Source organism: Manis javanica, chromosome 1 (genome assembly GCF_040802235.1).
Source record: "Manis javanica isolate MJ-LG chromosome 1, MJ_LKY, whole genome shotgun sequence".
In the NCBI taxonomy this organism is placed as follows: domain Eukaryota; kingdom Metazoa; phylum Chordata; class Mammalia; order Pholidota; family Manidae; genus Manis; species Manis javanica.
The window spans coordinates 121,567,390-121,583,342 of record NC_133156.1 but is presented as its reverse complement, the minus strand read 5'-3'; the positions used below and the strand labels follow the sequence as shown (position 1 = coordinate 121,583,342).

The window sequence follows — 15,953 nt, the reverse complement described above, 5'->3', positions numbered from 1 at the left end:
TATTTTTCTTTTCTTTTGTAATTATATATTACTTATATTAGGGTATTGCCCATGGGGGTGAGAGTAGGTAGAGGAAAATAATAAAACTTAAAAATGCAATTTCTAACAACAGTGGATTGGGTAATAAAATGTTGATCCATACATATAAAGAGTACCATGCAGCTATTCAACATTTTGCTTAGTTAATGTGTGATTTTCTGTAAATTAAATGGCTTACTTAATATCACCAGTTTTAGCTTTCTAAATTAAAAAACTAGTTATATTTTAAAACTAGAGAAAAATAAAACTAGGGAGAGAGAGGAAGCTCTAAGTTCAAACAATTTTTAGCAAACATTTTTAAAAATGTGACCAAGAAATATAAAAATATATTTTCCACAATAATTTCACAATTACTGTGACAAGTAATGATGACTAGAGATACGCAGTATGTCATTACATACTCTGACCAATAGTTTCACAAATGATATCTGGTCTTAAGAGTCTGAGATCTCAAATTTCCATAACACTCTGTTTGATTTAGATTCTTACCTCATTTTTTATAAAAACAGCATGCACTACAGCTTCTTTATCTTCAGTGGAAGGCAAATAAACTGCTTCTTCAGGCATGATCTGGGACCACTGGCCCACTAATGAATGGCTTTTAGAACATAAGATATTCTTGAATTCCAAATATTCCCAAAGAAATATACATCCAGAAGTAGCTAAAAGCAGAATTCTTTTCCCATTTCCAGATACATACAAGTGTAGCCTCAAAGAGCTTGCTTTTTAAATAAAAAAGAAAGAAAAAGCAATTAAACCCCTGAAGTCTGAAGTTCCCCCAGAAAGTTCATAATTAATCTATTCTGACAAAATGAAACCTAAATGATGTTTCCACTCGGGATGAAAAAACTAAGGCACTAATAATAAACTAAAAGCTCAAATAGTGTAATATTTATTACATACTTATTACATGATATTAGGAACACGTTATCACAGATATATTAGGCATGGCAGACTTTTTTTCTTCAAGATGAATTGATCACAAATAAACACCATAAAAAAATGCATACATATATAAGGAAATATATAATATATACACACACACATACAGACATATTTTTAAAATAGTAATAGGAAATGCTTTCTCCTCTTTACCTATTTATCAAGTTAAGCCAATTTAAATTTAAAAATTCCCACCTACTGCAGCTTTAATCATCTCCTTAGGCTTTTCAGTTGCCTGTATAGTTTTCAAACAATCTTGATCTTTGTTCCAAAGGAAAAGCTCCCCTGTTGTGAGTACACCAGCCAGCCAGGCATCTGTTTCCAAAAAGGAAAAACAATACATAATCTAGCATTTCCCTTAATATTACCCCAAATCATTTAAAAATACAGCTAATCTAGCTTTTTGAAATGTCACTCTACTTAACCATTACTGGATGTTGTTAGGACAATAACATCCTTCAACAAAGGCTGTAGGCTTGGAATTTTCTTCTTTGTCCTTCCTGATAGCAAATTAATTTCATTTATGAATTTGTCATCCAAAAGAAAAACAGCTTCATTTTCCTAAGAGAAAAAACATATGAGAAACATGTTATAGACTTACCTAAGTAAATTAGTCCAGAAAGGAAGACAAAGTGACATTTAAGAAAGACTACACATTTGTACTACAAATCATAAAATGAACAGTAAGGTTGACTTGGTAACCTGAAGATGTTTCATTCTATCTCAGAATAAGTTTTGTTATAATTACTAAGTAAGATGACCTAATAGTTGCATTTAGATTTCTCTGAAGTTTAAAATTACAGGAGTGTCTTCCATTTCTGCTACCCAAAACTGGGTGTCTACTGTTCAATTTCATCAATTTGAACAGTAGTACAGGCAATTTTTCAAATTATTTACTTACATTAAAATAGATGTGGCTTCTAAAATTTAGAGGCCCAGGCTCTGATCAATTATTACCTAGAAAAAAGTATACTGTTTTGAATTAACCTTGTTTTCATATAGACTTAGGGCAGCGGCTTTCCAGATCCCACCTAACCAGCATCTTCAGCAACACGTGAGACACTGTCAAAAATGCAGATTATCCAACCCTAGCCCAGAGTCAGAGACTCTGAGGGGGAGCCCAGCACTTGTTAAAAAGATCTCCAGATGATTCTCAACCACAGTACATTTCGAGAGACACAGTTCTAAGTTAATTAATGGTATAATTTCTCACAGGAAATGATGCTAAACACCAAATTTTTTAATTTTCATAATTATTACAAATTCTAAGATTCTGTAGGTTTGCTCACTTTCCTTAAAGTAAGGAATCTATTCCATATATTGTGAATACAGTTCCCAGACGGTTAATGGATTATGGCCCATGTTTATTCCAGTTCTAACAGGCACTTAATTGCACTCATGAAAACCATAATGGGAGGAGACATTACACTGTTTATTGATCAAAAGATTAACTATTCCCTTTTGATATATACCATTTCAACCTTCTTAAACACAATATGAAAACAATTATTTTTGAAACTAAAAAATTTCTTCTAGACAAACCATTTAACTTTCTGGGAAAGCTAATTTGCTTACTATAATGAAAACAAAATACAAATTGGATTAAAGATGGCAGTGTGAGAGGAGAGACAGAGGCTTCCTCCTAAAACTGGATACAATTAGAAAATATAGTTGGTGCAACTAATCCTGAGAGAGCAACAGGAAAGAGGATGACATCAGACTGCACACACCTGGAGAAAAGAGCAGACCTCACCAAACGGGGTAACATACCAGAGCTGTGCCTCTGTGAGACCCAAGACCTTCCCGCACCCCAGCTCACCTGCAGGAGGAAGAGAAACAGAGCAGGGAGGGAGTGGAAGGCCTGGGACTGCTGAATACCTAGCTCTGGAGATCTGCGCTGAGAGCACAAACCTATATTTCATGGTGCTTTCATGAGACTCACATGACTACCAGGTTGGAAACTTAATACAGGAAGAGTTCCTGGGGAGACTGGGATTCCAGCCGCTTGTGGAAGTAGGGATCCATACCCAGCTGTTCTGGGACAAAAACTTATACCTGTGTGCCCAGTCCACTGGCTCAGGCAGTGGAGACAGGCACAGCAGCTGGGAGGCAGGGAACAGCTCTTTCCTCCCCCAGGGACCAGTACCACTCCCCTGCAACCCCTGACATTGTTTCAGGGGCTGAGCAGCTCCAGAATAGAGCTTCTAGACACTAGAGAGCGCCATATACAAACATGAAATGCCAAAGGAACCTTGTTCAGAGTAAAATTATTAATACAACTCCTGAGAAAGATTTAAATGATATGGACATCATGACTCTTCCTGAAGGGGAGTTCAAAATAAAAATCATCAACATTCTAATGGAGGTATGGAAAGACATCCAAGAACTCAGGAATGAATTCAGGTTGGAGATCCAATCATTGAAGAGCACGATGGAAGGTATTAAAAGCAGGTTGGATACAGTGGGGGCGATAATAAATGAAATAGAAACTAGAGAAGAGGAATACAAAGAAGATGAGGCACAGAGAGAAAAAAGAATCTCTAAGAATGAAAGAATATTGAGAGAACTACGTGACCAATCCAAGCGGAACAATATTTGCATTATAGGGATACCAGAAGAGGAAGAGAGACAGAAAGGGATAGAAACTGTCTTTGAGGGGGTAGTTGCTGAAAACTTCCCCAGTCTGGGGAAGGAGATAGCCTCTCAGGCCATGGAGATCCATAGATCTCCCAAAATAAGGGACCCAAGGAAGACAACACCAAGACACATAGTAATTAAAATGGGAAAGATCAAGGATAAGGACAGACTGTTAAAAGCAGCCAGAGACAGAAATAAGATCACATACAAAAGAAAGCCCATCAGGGTAACATCAGACTTCTTATCAGAAACCTTACAGGCCAGAAGGGAGTGGCATGATGTGTTTAATGCCATGAAGCAGAAGGGCCTGGAACCATGATTACTTTATCTGGCAAGATTATCATTTAAATTTGAAGGAGATATTAAACAATTTCCAGATAAGCAAAAGCTGAGAGAATTTACCTCCCACAAACCATCTCTACAGTCTATTTTGGAGGGACTACTATAGATGGAAGTGTTCCTAAGGTTGAAAAGCTGTCACCAGAGGTAATAAAACCACAGTAAAGAAAGTAGAACAGCTAATTACTAAGCAAATGCAAAATTAACTTAACTATCCCCAAAGTCAATCAAGGATAGACAAAAAGTACAGAACTTGATACCTAATATATAAAGAATGAAGGAGGAAGAAAAAAGGAAGAGAAATAGAAAAGGACCTTTAGATGGTGTTTGTCACAGCATACTAAGTGAGTTAAGTTAGACTCTTAGATAGTAAGGAAAGTAACCTGGACCCTTTGGTAACCACGAATCTAAAGCCTGAAATGGCAGTAAGTACATACCTATCGATAATCACCCTAAATGTAAATGGACTGAATGCACCAATCAAAAGACATACAGTCACTGAATGGATAAAAAAACAAGACCCATCTATATGCTGCTTACAAGAGACTCACCTCAAACCCAAAGACATGCACAGACTAAAAGTCAAGGGATGGAAAAAGATATTTCATACAAACAATAGGGAGAAAAATGCAGGTGTTGCAGTACTAGTATCAGACAAAATACACTTCAAAACAAAGAAAGTAACAAGAGATAAAGAAGGACATTACATAATGATAAAGGGCTCAGTCCAACAAGAGGATATAACCATTATAAATATATATGATCCCAACACAGGAGCACCAGCATATGTGAAACAAATACCAACAGAACTAAAGGAGGAAATAGAATGCAATGCATTCATTGTAGGAGACTTCAACACACCATTCACTCCAAAGGACAAATCCACCGGACAGAAAATAAGTAAGGACACAGAGGAACTGAACAACACACTAGAACAGATGGACCTAATAGACATCTATACAACTCTATACCCAAAAGCAACAGGATACACATTCTTCTCAAGTACACATGGAACATTCTCCAGAATAGACCACATACTAGGCCACAAAAAGAGCCTCAGTAAATTCAATAAGACTGAAATTCTACCAACCACCTTTTCATACCACAAAGGTATAAAACTAGAAATAAATTGTACAAAGAAAGCAAAAATGCCCACAAACACATGGAGGCCTAACAACATGCTCCTAAATAATCAATGGATCAACGACCAAATTAAAATAGAGATCAAGCAATATATGGAAAAAAATGACAACAACAACACAAAGCCCCAACTTCTGTGGGATGCAGCGAAAGCAGTTCTAAGAAGAAAGTATATAGCAATCCAGGCATATTTAAAGAAGGAAGAACAATCCCAAATGAATAGTCTAACATCACAATTATCAAAATTGGAAAAAAGAGAACAAATGAGGCCTAAAGTCAGCAGAAGGAGGGACATAATAAAGATCACAGAAGAAATAAATAAAATTGAGAAGAATAAAACAATAGAAGAAAACCAATGAAACCAAGAGTTGGTTCTTTGAGAAAATAAACAAAATAGATAAGCCTCTAGCCAGACTTATTAAGAGAAAAAGAGAATCAACACACATCAACAGAAATGAGAAAGGAAACATTCTGACAAACCCAACAGAAATACAAAGAATTACTAGAGACTACTATGAAAACCTATATGCGAAGCTGGAAAACCTAGAAGAAATGGACAACTTCCTAGAAAAATACAACCTTCCAAGACTGACCCAGAGAGAAACAGAAAATCTAAACAGACCAATTACCAGCAAGGAAACTGAAGCGGTAATCAAAAAACTACCCAAGAAAAAAAATCCCGGGCCAGATAGATTTACCTCGGAATTTTATCAGACATACAAAGAAGATATAATACCCATTCTCCTTAAAGTTTTCCAAAAAATACAAGAGATGGGAATACCCCCAAACTCATTCTATGAAGCCAACATCACCCTAATACCAAAACCAGGCAAAGACCCCACCAAAAAAGAAAACTACAGACCAATATCCCTGATGAATGTAGATGCAAAAATACTCAACAAAATATTAGCAAACTGAATTCAAAAATACATCAAAAAGATGATACACCATGACCAAGTGGCATTCATCCCAGGGATGCAAGGATGGTACAACACTTGAAAATCCATCAACATCATCCACCACATCAACAAAAAGAAGGACAAAAACTACATGATCATCTCCATAGATGTTGAAAAAGCATTCAACAAAATTCAACATCCATTCATGATAAAACCTCTCAACAAAATGGGTATAGAGGGCAGGCAGCTCAACATAATAACGGCCATATATGATAAACCCACAGTTAACATACTGAACAGCAAGAGGCTGAAAGCTTTTCCTCTGAGATCGGGAACAAGACAGGGATGCCCACTCTCCCCACTGTTATTCAACATAGTACTGGAGGTCCTAGCCACGGCAATTAGACAAAACAAACAAATACAAGGAATCCAGATTGGTAAAGAAGAAGTCAAACTGTCACTATTTGCAGATACCATGATATTGTACATAAAAAACCCTAAAGACTCCACCTCAAAACTACTAGAACTAATATCGAAATTCAGAAAAGTTGCAGGATACAAAATTAACACACAGAAATCTGTGGCTTTCCTATACACTAACAATGACCTAGTAGAAAGAGAAATCAGGAAAACAATTCCATTCACAATTGCATCAAAAAAATAAAATACTTAGGAATAAACCTTACCAAGGAAGTGAAAGACCTGTACCCTGAAAACTATAAGACACTCTTATGAGAAATCAAAGAGGACAATAACAAATGGAAACTCATCCCATCCTCTTGGCTAGGAAGAATTAATATCATCAAAATGGCCATCCTGCCCAAACCAGTCTAAAGATTTGATGCAATCCCTATCAAATTACCAACAGTATTCTTCAATGACCTGGAACAAATAGTTCTAAAATTGGTATAGAAACACCAAAGACGCCGAATAGCCAAAACAATCCTGAGAAGGAAGAATAAAGTGGGAGGGATCTCGCTCCCAAATTTAAAGCTCTACTACAAAGCCACAGTAATCAAGACAATTTGGTACTGGCACAAGAACAGAGCCACAGACCAGTGGAACACAATGGAGACTCCAAACATTAACCCAAACATATATGGTCAATTAATAGACTATAAAGGAGCCATAGACATACAATGGAGAAATAACAGTCTCTTCAACATAGTGCTGGCAAAACTGGACAGCTACATGTAAGAGAATGAACCTAGATCACTGTCTAAACCCATAAACAAAAGTAAATTTGAAATAGATCAAAGACCTGAATATAAGTCATGAAACCATAAAACTCTTAGAAAAAAACATAGGCAAAAATCTCTTGGACATAAACATGAGCGACTTCTTCATGAACATATCTCCCCAGACAAGGGAAACAAAATAAAAAATGAACAAGGGGGACTCTATCAAGCTGAAAAGCTTCTGTACAGCAAAGGACACCATCAATAGAACAAAAAGGTTCCCTACAGTAGGGGAGAATATATTCATAAATGACAGATCCGATAAAGGGTTGACATCCAAAATATATAAAGAGCTCATGCACCTCAACAAACAAAAAGCAAATAATCCAATTAAAAAATGGGCAGAGGAGCTGAACAGACACTTCTCCAAAGAAGAAATTCAGATGGCCAACAGACACACGAAAAGATGCTCCACATCGCTAGTCATCAGAGAAATGCAAATTAAAACCACAATGAGATATCACCTCACACCAGTAAGGATCGCCACCATCCAAAAGACAAACAACTACAAATGTTGGCGAGGCTGTGGAGAAACGGGAACCCTCCTACACTGCTGGTGGCAATGCAAATTAGTTCAACCATTGTGAAAAGCAGTATGGAGGTTCCTCAAAAAGCTCTAAATAGAAATACCATTTGACCCAGGAATTCCACTTCTAGGAATTTACCCTAAGAATGCAGCAGCCCAGTTTGGAAAAGACAGATGCACCCCTATGTTTATCGCAGCACTATTAACAATAGCCAAGAAAGGGAAGCAACCTAAGTGTCCATCAATAGATGAATGGATAAAGAAGACGTGGTACACATACACAATGGAATATTATTCAGCCATAAGAAAAAAAGAAATCCTACCATTTGCAACAAAACGGATGGAGCTAGAGGGTATTATGCTCAGCGAAATAAGCCAGGCGGAGAAAGACAAGTACCAAATGATTTCACTCATAGGTGGAGTGTAAGAACAAAGAAAAACTGAAGGAACAAAACAGCAGCAGACTCACAGAACCCAAGAATGGACTAACAGTTACCAAAGGGGAAGAGACTGGGGAGGGTGGGTGGGAAGGGTGGGAGAAGCGGGGTAAGAAGAAAGGGGGCATTATGATTAGCATGTATATTGTGGGGGGGGGCACAGGGAGGTCTGTGCAACACAGAGAAGACAAGTAGTGAGTCTACAGCATCTTACTATGCTGATGGACAGTGACTGTAATGGGGTTTGTCAGGGGGGACTTGGTGAAGGGGGGAGTCTAGTAACCATAATGTTCTTCATGTAATTGTAGATTAATGAAAATAAAATGAATTTAAAAATAGCACAAACATACAAAACCCTGTGTGGGCAAGTGAACCTTTTAAATATGGTGTTTCATTTTTTAAAGGCTGCAGAACATTCTTCAATCTTAGAGGCAAAGCACACATTTAACACATATTACAACTGAACTGATATTATATAAATAAAGAAAACCTACCTGTCCTAACCAGGAGATTCGCGGCCAGGGTTTTTTCTGCTTGATACTTGTTGATGTCAAAACTTCTAAACTTATCTCCATGCTTGTTAAGATAATCAGTGACTAAAACAGTCATAAGATCCTGTAAAATAAAATAAATAATAATAATAATAGCCCATAACACTAGTTGAAGATCTTCATTTTGAATTGTGGTAAAGTTTTGGTAAATTACTCTATCAGTTCAAGCTAACTCTCTTTTTAAGCTAAGACATTAACAATGCATCCAGTATCTTATCTTGTATCTTTAAGAGTCAGACAAAATGTATCCACTTTTCTGACAAGTTATTCCCAGACTACAATGATTAAAAATGAACTAGGAAAAGGTCCTGACAATAAAATTTGTATGTGATTTGCTTTTCTCTCTGTGGCAGGTTGTTCTTTCCAAAGATGGCTACAGTATCTTCTCTCCCACAGGCTCTTCTTACATTGTGATTTTAACAGTTCTCTCATTGAGACCTCAGTCTATACTTCATTCCTTGAATTGGGTAGGATTTTGACTATTTTGACCAAGAGTAAAATGGGAGTGATGCTATACATTTCCCAAGGCTAAAGCATAAAAGGCAAACAGCTTCTACCTTATTCCCTGGGATAATCACTCTTGTAGCCTTCAGTCACAACATAAGCAGTCAAACTGCCCTGACCTGCCAAATAGGTAAGAAACTCCAAACCAGCCCACTAAAAATGAAGCCCTGAAATAACATGAAGCGAAACTGTCTGACAAGTCCCCGTGCAGTGGAGGCCAAGAACAGTTTGTCAAAGCCCAAGCAGGGTGAGGAAAGCTTTCTTGAGAGGATGTTCACACAGTGGGACAGCCTGGCACAGTGTGCTGGAACCCAAGCACAGTGAAGACAGACACACCATACTGAAAGGGATCATACTGACCAAACTGAGCACAACTTGAGGATCAAAACGAATTACAGGAATGGATTTAAAATCCACGGAAATAGGAAGCCATGAATCCACATAATTACAGATAAGTAAATGAATAAATTGAACATTTGATGGAAAATGGTATAGAGTTGACCCTTGAACAACACGGGGAACAGAGCCAACCCCCGAGACAAAAATCGGTGGGTAACTTTTGACTTCCAAAAAACTTAACAGATAGCAGCATACTGTTGACTAGAAGCCTTAGTGATACCATAAACAGTTGATTAACACACATTTTGTATGTGTTATATACTCTACTCTTACAATAAAGTAAGCTAGAGAAAAAAAAGTGTGTGCACGTATCAACAGAAGGATAAAGCATGGGGAAAACAATAACAAGTGGTCAATCTGGGTAAAAGTACAGGAGTTCCTTCTATTAGTCTTGCAATTTTTCTGTAAACTTTAAATTATTTCAAATTGAAAACAATCAGAAAATTGAACAGGATGGGTATTAGATGATGTCAAAGAATTAATGTTATTTTTGGTGGTATATGGTTAATTCTGTTGCAGGTTTTTGTTTGCTTGTTTTAAAGGGTCCTTACCTCTTCTGGATATGAGAGATACAGTATATACTTAGGTATATATGCCAAGGATTTGCTTTAAAATACTCCAGAAGTGTTCTTATACATAAGTTTTGCAACTAAAATGTAAAGGATAAAAAGATAGCTCAAGATGTGAGGATCGGACAGTGGAAGTTTTGATGATGGACAGTCCTCCACCTTCCAGAACTCTAAAAGATGTCCTCACCTCCTGTTGTGTAGCAATGATTATTTCTGCTACATACCGAACTGGCATTCAAAACACTAATGCTCCTGATAATAACAAACATCTCGAAACAATTAAATTAGTTAATGGAAGAAACAGAAATAAAAATAAACTTAATCGCAGTCACAAAATATGATGGGAGAAATATGTGAAGTCCACCCAAAAAAGTACATTTATTCAAAACACACTGGCGAATGCAATTTCAAGAGAATTCACTCTTCTGTGGTTTCCACTAGACACAAGAAATCGTGTCCATTCCTCAATTCAATTTACCACCAACTAACGTCAAAATCAGAAGCGTCTCCACAACCTCTTGACAAAGTCATCCCCAAGGGCTCCAGACAGTTTTGTACCCGACCCTGCGGGGGCCGCTAGGTAGCGAAGGCCGCCCCCTACCCCTTGAGGTGCCCTTGGAGGCGCCCCCCGGAGACAGGACAGGGGCTGGAGCACCTCGGGGCTGGAGCACCTCGGGGCTCCCGCACCTCCGTCGGCCTGAGGCTGCTGCGGCGGGAGGGCGACGCCGGGGAGGCTGGGGAGGGCCCAGGGGAGAGAAGGGCCAGGCCCCGGCAGTGGGAAAGAACGACGAGGCTGGGTGCGGCGGGAGATGGCGGGGACAGGCCACACAGGAGGCTGCAGGGCGGCCCGAGGAGCCCTAGGAGCCGGCGGCCGGATGCTGTGGGGACGAGACAGCGGTCGTGAGGGGCAGGAATCTGCGGGCGGTTACCTCGGCCAGGACCCGGCCCGTCCGGGGCGGGGAAGGCGCGGCGAGGCCGAGGGCGAAGGCGAGGCAGCCCGCGAGAGAGGGATGCAGAGGGCTACGGCCCAGGTCCGGACACCCGCCTAGACGCGAGCCTGCGCCCTGGAAACCGCGGAGGGCGGGGCAGAGGACGCGCGCGGCACCAGGCGTCGGCTCGGAGCTGCCGGGAATGCGGGCGGGAAGCTCGCAGGGCTCCTCCCTCCCTCCGCCGCCGGCTCTCCGAACCGCGCCGCTGCTCCGCGAGGTCCTGCAGCCTCCGTCCGCTCCCGGCCTCTGCGCGAGTCCCGGGTCTCGGCGTCCCCCTTCGTCCGCCGGGCTCTACGCCTAACCCTTCGCTCCTCAGACCCTCGCCTTGAGCCCCGAGACATGGTGCAGCGCTTTTTGGGAAACAGCTTAATAGCTGACTAAAGTGTAATTCTCGGAATGCCACGTTCCTATTGGAGACCTCCCAACACCCGGAAATAAAAGGAGGTACCCAGCCCTCCGCACATGAGGCGGGCAACGTGGAGCACTAAGGAGCAAGTTCGCACTCGTTATCCTAGTGACTTATTTACTATACTGTTCTAGCACCCTTCGTCCCTGTGCTGGTCCAGCCAACCGTCTGGGAACAGGGGTCATGAACAAGCCGCTCTAGGGCTAGGTTTAGCCTGGAAAAACATTTTCTCTATGGCTTACATTTGAATTCAGCCCCCGTACCCAAGGGCATGCTCTCCGTTTCCCAGTCTGCCCTCCTCTTCACACGTTAATGTCGCTGGCCTAGCTTTTGAAGGCATTTCAGTTTGCTTATCCTTAGCGACGCTAGATACAGAGCGCAGCACCCTCAGTTGCAAGACTGTGAGGATGGTTTACCTTAGCAAATAAAGGATCGAGGGCAGGAGGACTTCCCTCCTCAGCGTCATAACCCACCACGACCCCTGCTCATTGGCGTGGGATGACTGGTGGCTCAGCACCAGTTATCGCAAAAGTTATATAGAACAGGTGGTTCAAGTCCCCCCCACAAGTCATAAACATTTTACATAAATCTTGCTAGAGTGAGCACAAAAAAATCTCAGAGAAGTTCGGAAACTAAAAAATTCTAACCTGTTCCACAATTTTCTGTGTTCCCATTTCTAGGTCTGAGATGTGATCATGGGATAACTGGCTGATTTTGCTATATGGCCATCAGACCCAGAGGTATTGGTGTAACTCTAGAGTTCACTGTTTACTTATTCTTTAAAAACTTACAGAAATGAGTACAATTTGCTAAAACAAAAATTATTGAATGCCTGTTAGATGTCAGACACTATGTTAGGTATAAAAAGGGGAATCTGATATTGTCCTTATTCAAAAGAGATTCCTACACACTTACATTATACTGCACTGATAAATTTATCCATGATAGCAGTATGCACAGAATTCCTTTTCTTTATCTGGGAGAAGGGGAGGTCAGAAATATCGAAGCTATGTTTGAAATGGGGAATAGCTCAGTTGGAAGCATACCCATTTTGTGGTGACTTTGGACTTCCAGATGGAACTTCCTAGTGAAAATTAGGTACATGGTTCAGAAGCCCAATGGGAGGACTGTAAATACAGAATATGTAAACCTAAATAAGCATCAGTCTCTCCTTCAGCCTGTCATCCACTTTTTAAGGGTAACCTCTCTTTATTTATTTTTTTATTAAGGTATTATTGATAGACACTCTTATGAAGGTTTCACATGAAAAACAATGTGGTTACTACATTCACGCATATTATCAAGTCCCCACCCATACCCCATTGCAGTCACTGTCCATCAGTGTAGTAAGATGCCACAGAGTGACTACTTGTCTTCTATGTGCTACAGTGTCTTCCCTATGATCTATGATCCCCCCCACAACATCTGTGCCAATCATAATACCGCTCAGTTGCCTTCTCCCTCCCTCCCCACCCACCCTCCCCTACTCCTCCCCTTTGGTAACCAATAGTCCCTTCTTGGAGTGTGTGAGTCTGCTGTTGTTTTGGATAACCTCTCTTTAATATATATACTGATGAATAAGAGTTTAGTGGAGAACACCAATTCTTATTAGAATGTCAGAGGGATGGAAGAAAACCAAAAGAGTTGGTGTCATGAAAGCCTAGTAAGGATGAGTCTAGGAAGGAATGGTCAGCCTATGAAAACCCAGGTAAGGTTAAATAAAATAAGCCTGAGAATTCCCACATTTGATTTTGTGTTTAATAGTTATAGTGCAAGATACATAATCATGGAGGTCCTTTTATAGATGATAATAAAGTCTGACTAGCGTGAGCAAAAAAGGTAATTCATTGTGGAGATTCTGCTGTATCCCACAGAATCTAAGGAATGGTTTCAACACCCAATCCTTGGGAAGGACTGGAACCAGGACAAATTGTAGACATTCTCCCCAGGGCAGTGCTTTCCAGTAGAAATTTCTGTAATGAAGAAAATGGTCTATGTCTGCTCTGTCCTATGGTAACCATTAGCCACAATGGTACTGAGAACTTGAAATGTAGCCAGTGCAACTGAGATACTGAATTTGCTGTTTTATTTTAATTAAACTCAAATATCCACATGTGGCTAGTAGCTCCCATATTGGACAGTGCAGTTTTAAGGCATTGCCATTAACATGACCCACCTCCAATTCTTCTCAGCCTATGTCTCATTTCAAAATTGCAAATCCCTTGGAGGGAACTGCAAATAGTGCAGTGTGGGTAAAGGATCCACTCCTGCATCAATCAACTAAGGCTAGGATCACACACTACAGAAATGGCTGCTGAGGCCTCATGTGTAGTATTTGACGCCATTCTCCCTGCACAAGGGTAATCATTATAAGCTCATGAGGTCTTCTGTAAGATGGAGGGGTGATTTATTTGAGGTAAAGCTAGGCTGCCATATCAAAAAGCTTGTACAATAAATCAAGGCCTAAAGAATGTAGATGTTTATTTCTCTCTTATGTAACTATTACAAGGTGAGTGAGTGTGGAGAAAATGAAGTTTCCTATGTAAAGGTTTCTCACCTGACCCTGGTCAGCTTGCCCTCTACACACATGGGCAATACATCGTTATTGACTCTATAGAAAAGAGCTCTGCCCAGTGCTCTGGGCAACATGGCTGTACGGCTGTACGAATGCAGGTGAGCAGAGACTGAAGTGATGGCAGCACCAAGGACAGAGGATGAGACTACCGCACAGGCAGAGAGACCCAGAGGCAGAGACCAGCTTGCTGCATGCAGACTCACTACTAGACAGGATTCTAGTAGTTGACCTGCCAATGCAGGAATACAGCTGGATATAAACCCTTTCACCCCAAGAACATTCCACTGTCATTTTTCAATCTCACTGAATCCATAGCGAACTTGTCAAGGGCTGAAAACGATAGGCAAGTGTCTTGCCAATGTGTTTCAGCCCCAGGCAAGTTTGCTGTGTATTCAATATGACCAAAGAAATTGACAGAACGTTCTTGGGGTGAAAGGGTTATATCCAACTTTATTTCCAGGTGGCATGTCAGTCACTAAAATCCCATTCACTCAGAGCGAGTCTGCATGCAGCAAGCCGGTCTCTGCCTCTGGGTCCCTCTGTCCTCACAACCATCCTCTGGGTCCCTCTGTCTGCACAGCCATCCTCTGGGCCTGTCTGCCTGCACACCCGTCCCGCACAGCTGTCCTCTGGGCCTTTCTGCACAGTTGTCCCACACAGCTGTCCTCTGGGCCTCTGTCCTGGCACTGCCACCACTCCAACCTCTGCTCTGCTCTCCTGCAGCCCTATAGCCGTGCAACTGTATCATGCCCAGAGCACTGGGCAGAGCTCTTTATATAGTCAACAGCCATATATTGCCCACAGGTGTGCAGTTAGCTAGTCAACCAGGGCCAGGTGAGAATCCTGGCCACAGGCACTCTCATTTTATCCAGATCAAGTGTCTTTATCTGGGAGCAGGGGTCACAAACAAGCCACTCTAGAGCTATGTTTAATCTATTGTGGGGAGAACAATCTGGGTAATAAACCCTTTCACTGAAAGAATGTTCTGTTGTCATTCCTTGGTCTCACTGACTCCACAGTGAACTTGCCAATGGCTGAAACCTATTGGAAGACACATGCCCACAGTCTTAATTCCTGAGGCCAGTAGTAGTACATAACATTTCTGTTTGTGTTGCATTAAACAGAACTTAGTCATGTGGTCACTGAAAGAGAGCCTAGGAAATGCAGATTTCGATGTTTTGGTGGACAATTAGTTGTCTTTATCACAAGTAGTTAGGATTTTAAAAATAATAATTCACCTAGGAATAAACCTAACCAAGGAAGTGAAAGACCTATACCCCAAAAACTGCAAGACACTCTTAAGAGAAATCAAAGAGGACACTAACAAATGGAAACTCATCCCATGCTCTTGGCTAGGAAGAATTAATATCGTCAAAATGGCCATCCTTCCCAAAGCAGTCTACAGATTCAATGCAATCCCTATCAAATTATCAACAGCATTCTTCAACGAACTGGAACAAATAGTTCTAAAATTCAGATGGAACCACCGAAGACCCTGAATAGCCAAAGCAATCCTGAGAAGGAAGAATGAAGTGAGGGGATCTTTCTCCCCAACTTCAAGCTCTACTACAAAGCCACAGTAATCAAGACAATTTGGTACTGGCACAAGAACAGAGCCACAGACCAGTGGAACACAATGGAGACTCCAAACATTAACCCAAACATATATGGTCAATTAATAGACTATAAAGGAGCCATAGACATACAATGGGGAAATGACAGTCTCTTCAACATAGTGCTGGCAAAACTGGACAGCTACATGT

The 15,953-nt window shown here is 40.7% G+C and overlaps 1 protein-coding gene across 6 annotated transcripts in view; it reads right to left on the bottom strand.

The window, feature by feature from the left end:
• CPLANE1 (ciliogenesis and planar polarity effector complex subunit 1) overlaps window positions 1-11,777 on the bottom strand; it is a 197,196-nt gene extending 185,419 nt beyond the window's left edge. For 2 of the 6 annotated variants that reach the window (XM_073236980.1, XM_073236989.1), the window contains exons 1-6: window positions 11,150-11,775; window positions 8,692-8,812; window positions 2,712-2,800; window positions 1,407-1,542; window positions 1,177-1,296; window positions 529-761 (exon numbers count right to left, since the gene is read on the bottom strand). In XM_073236980.1, the coding sequence (XP_073093081.1) occupies window positions 529-761; window positions 1,177-1,296; window positions 1,407-1,542; window positions 2,712-2,800; window positions 8,692-8,806 (693 nt within the window). In that variant the 5' untranslated portion in view covers window positions 8,807-8,812; window positions 11,150-11,775. Of the gene's footprint in view, window positions 1-528; window positions 762-1,176; window positions 1,297-1,406; window positions 1,543-2,711; window positions 2,801-8,691; window positions 8,813-11,149 lie in introns of all 6 variants that reach the window. The other 4 variants (XM_073236990.1, XM_073236994.1, XM_073236992.1 and 1 more) reach the window with 3 other exon arrangements.
• Between the last annotated feature and the right edge of the window lie 4,176 nt (window positions 11,778-15,953).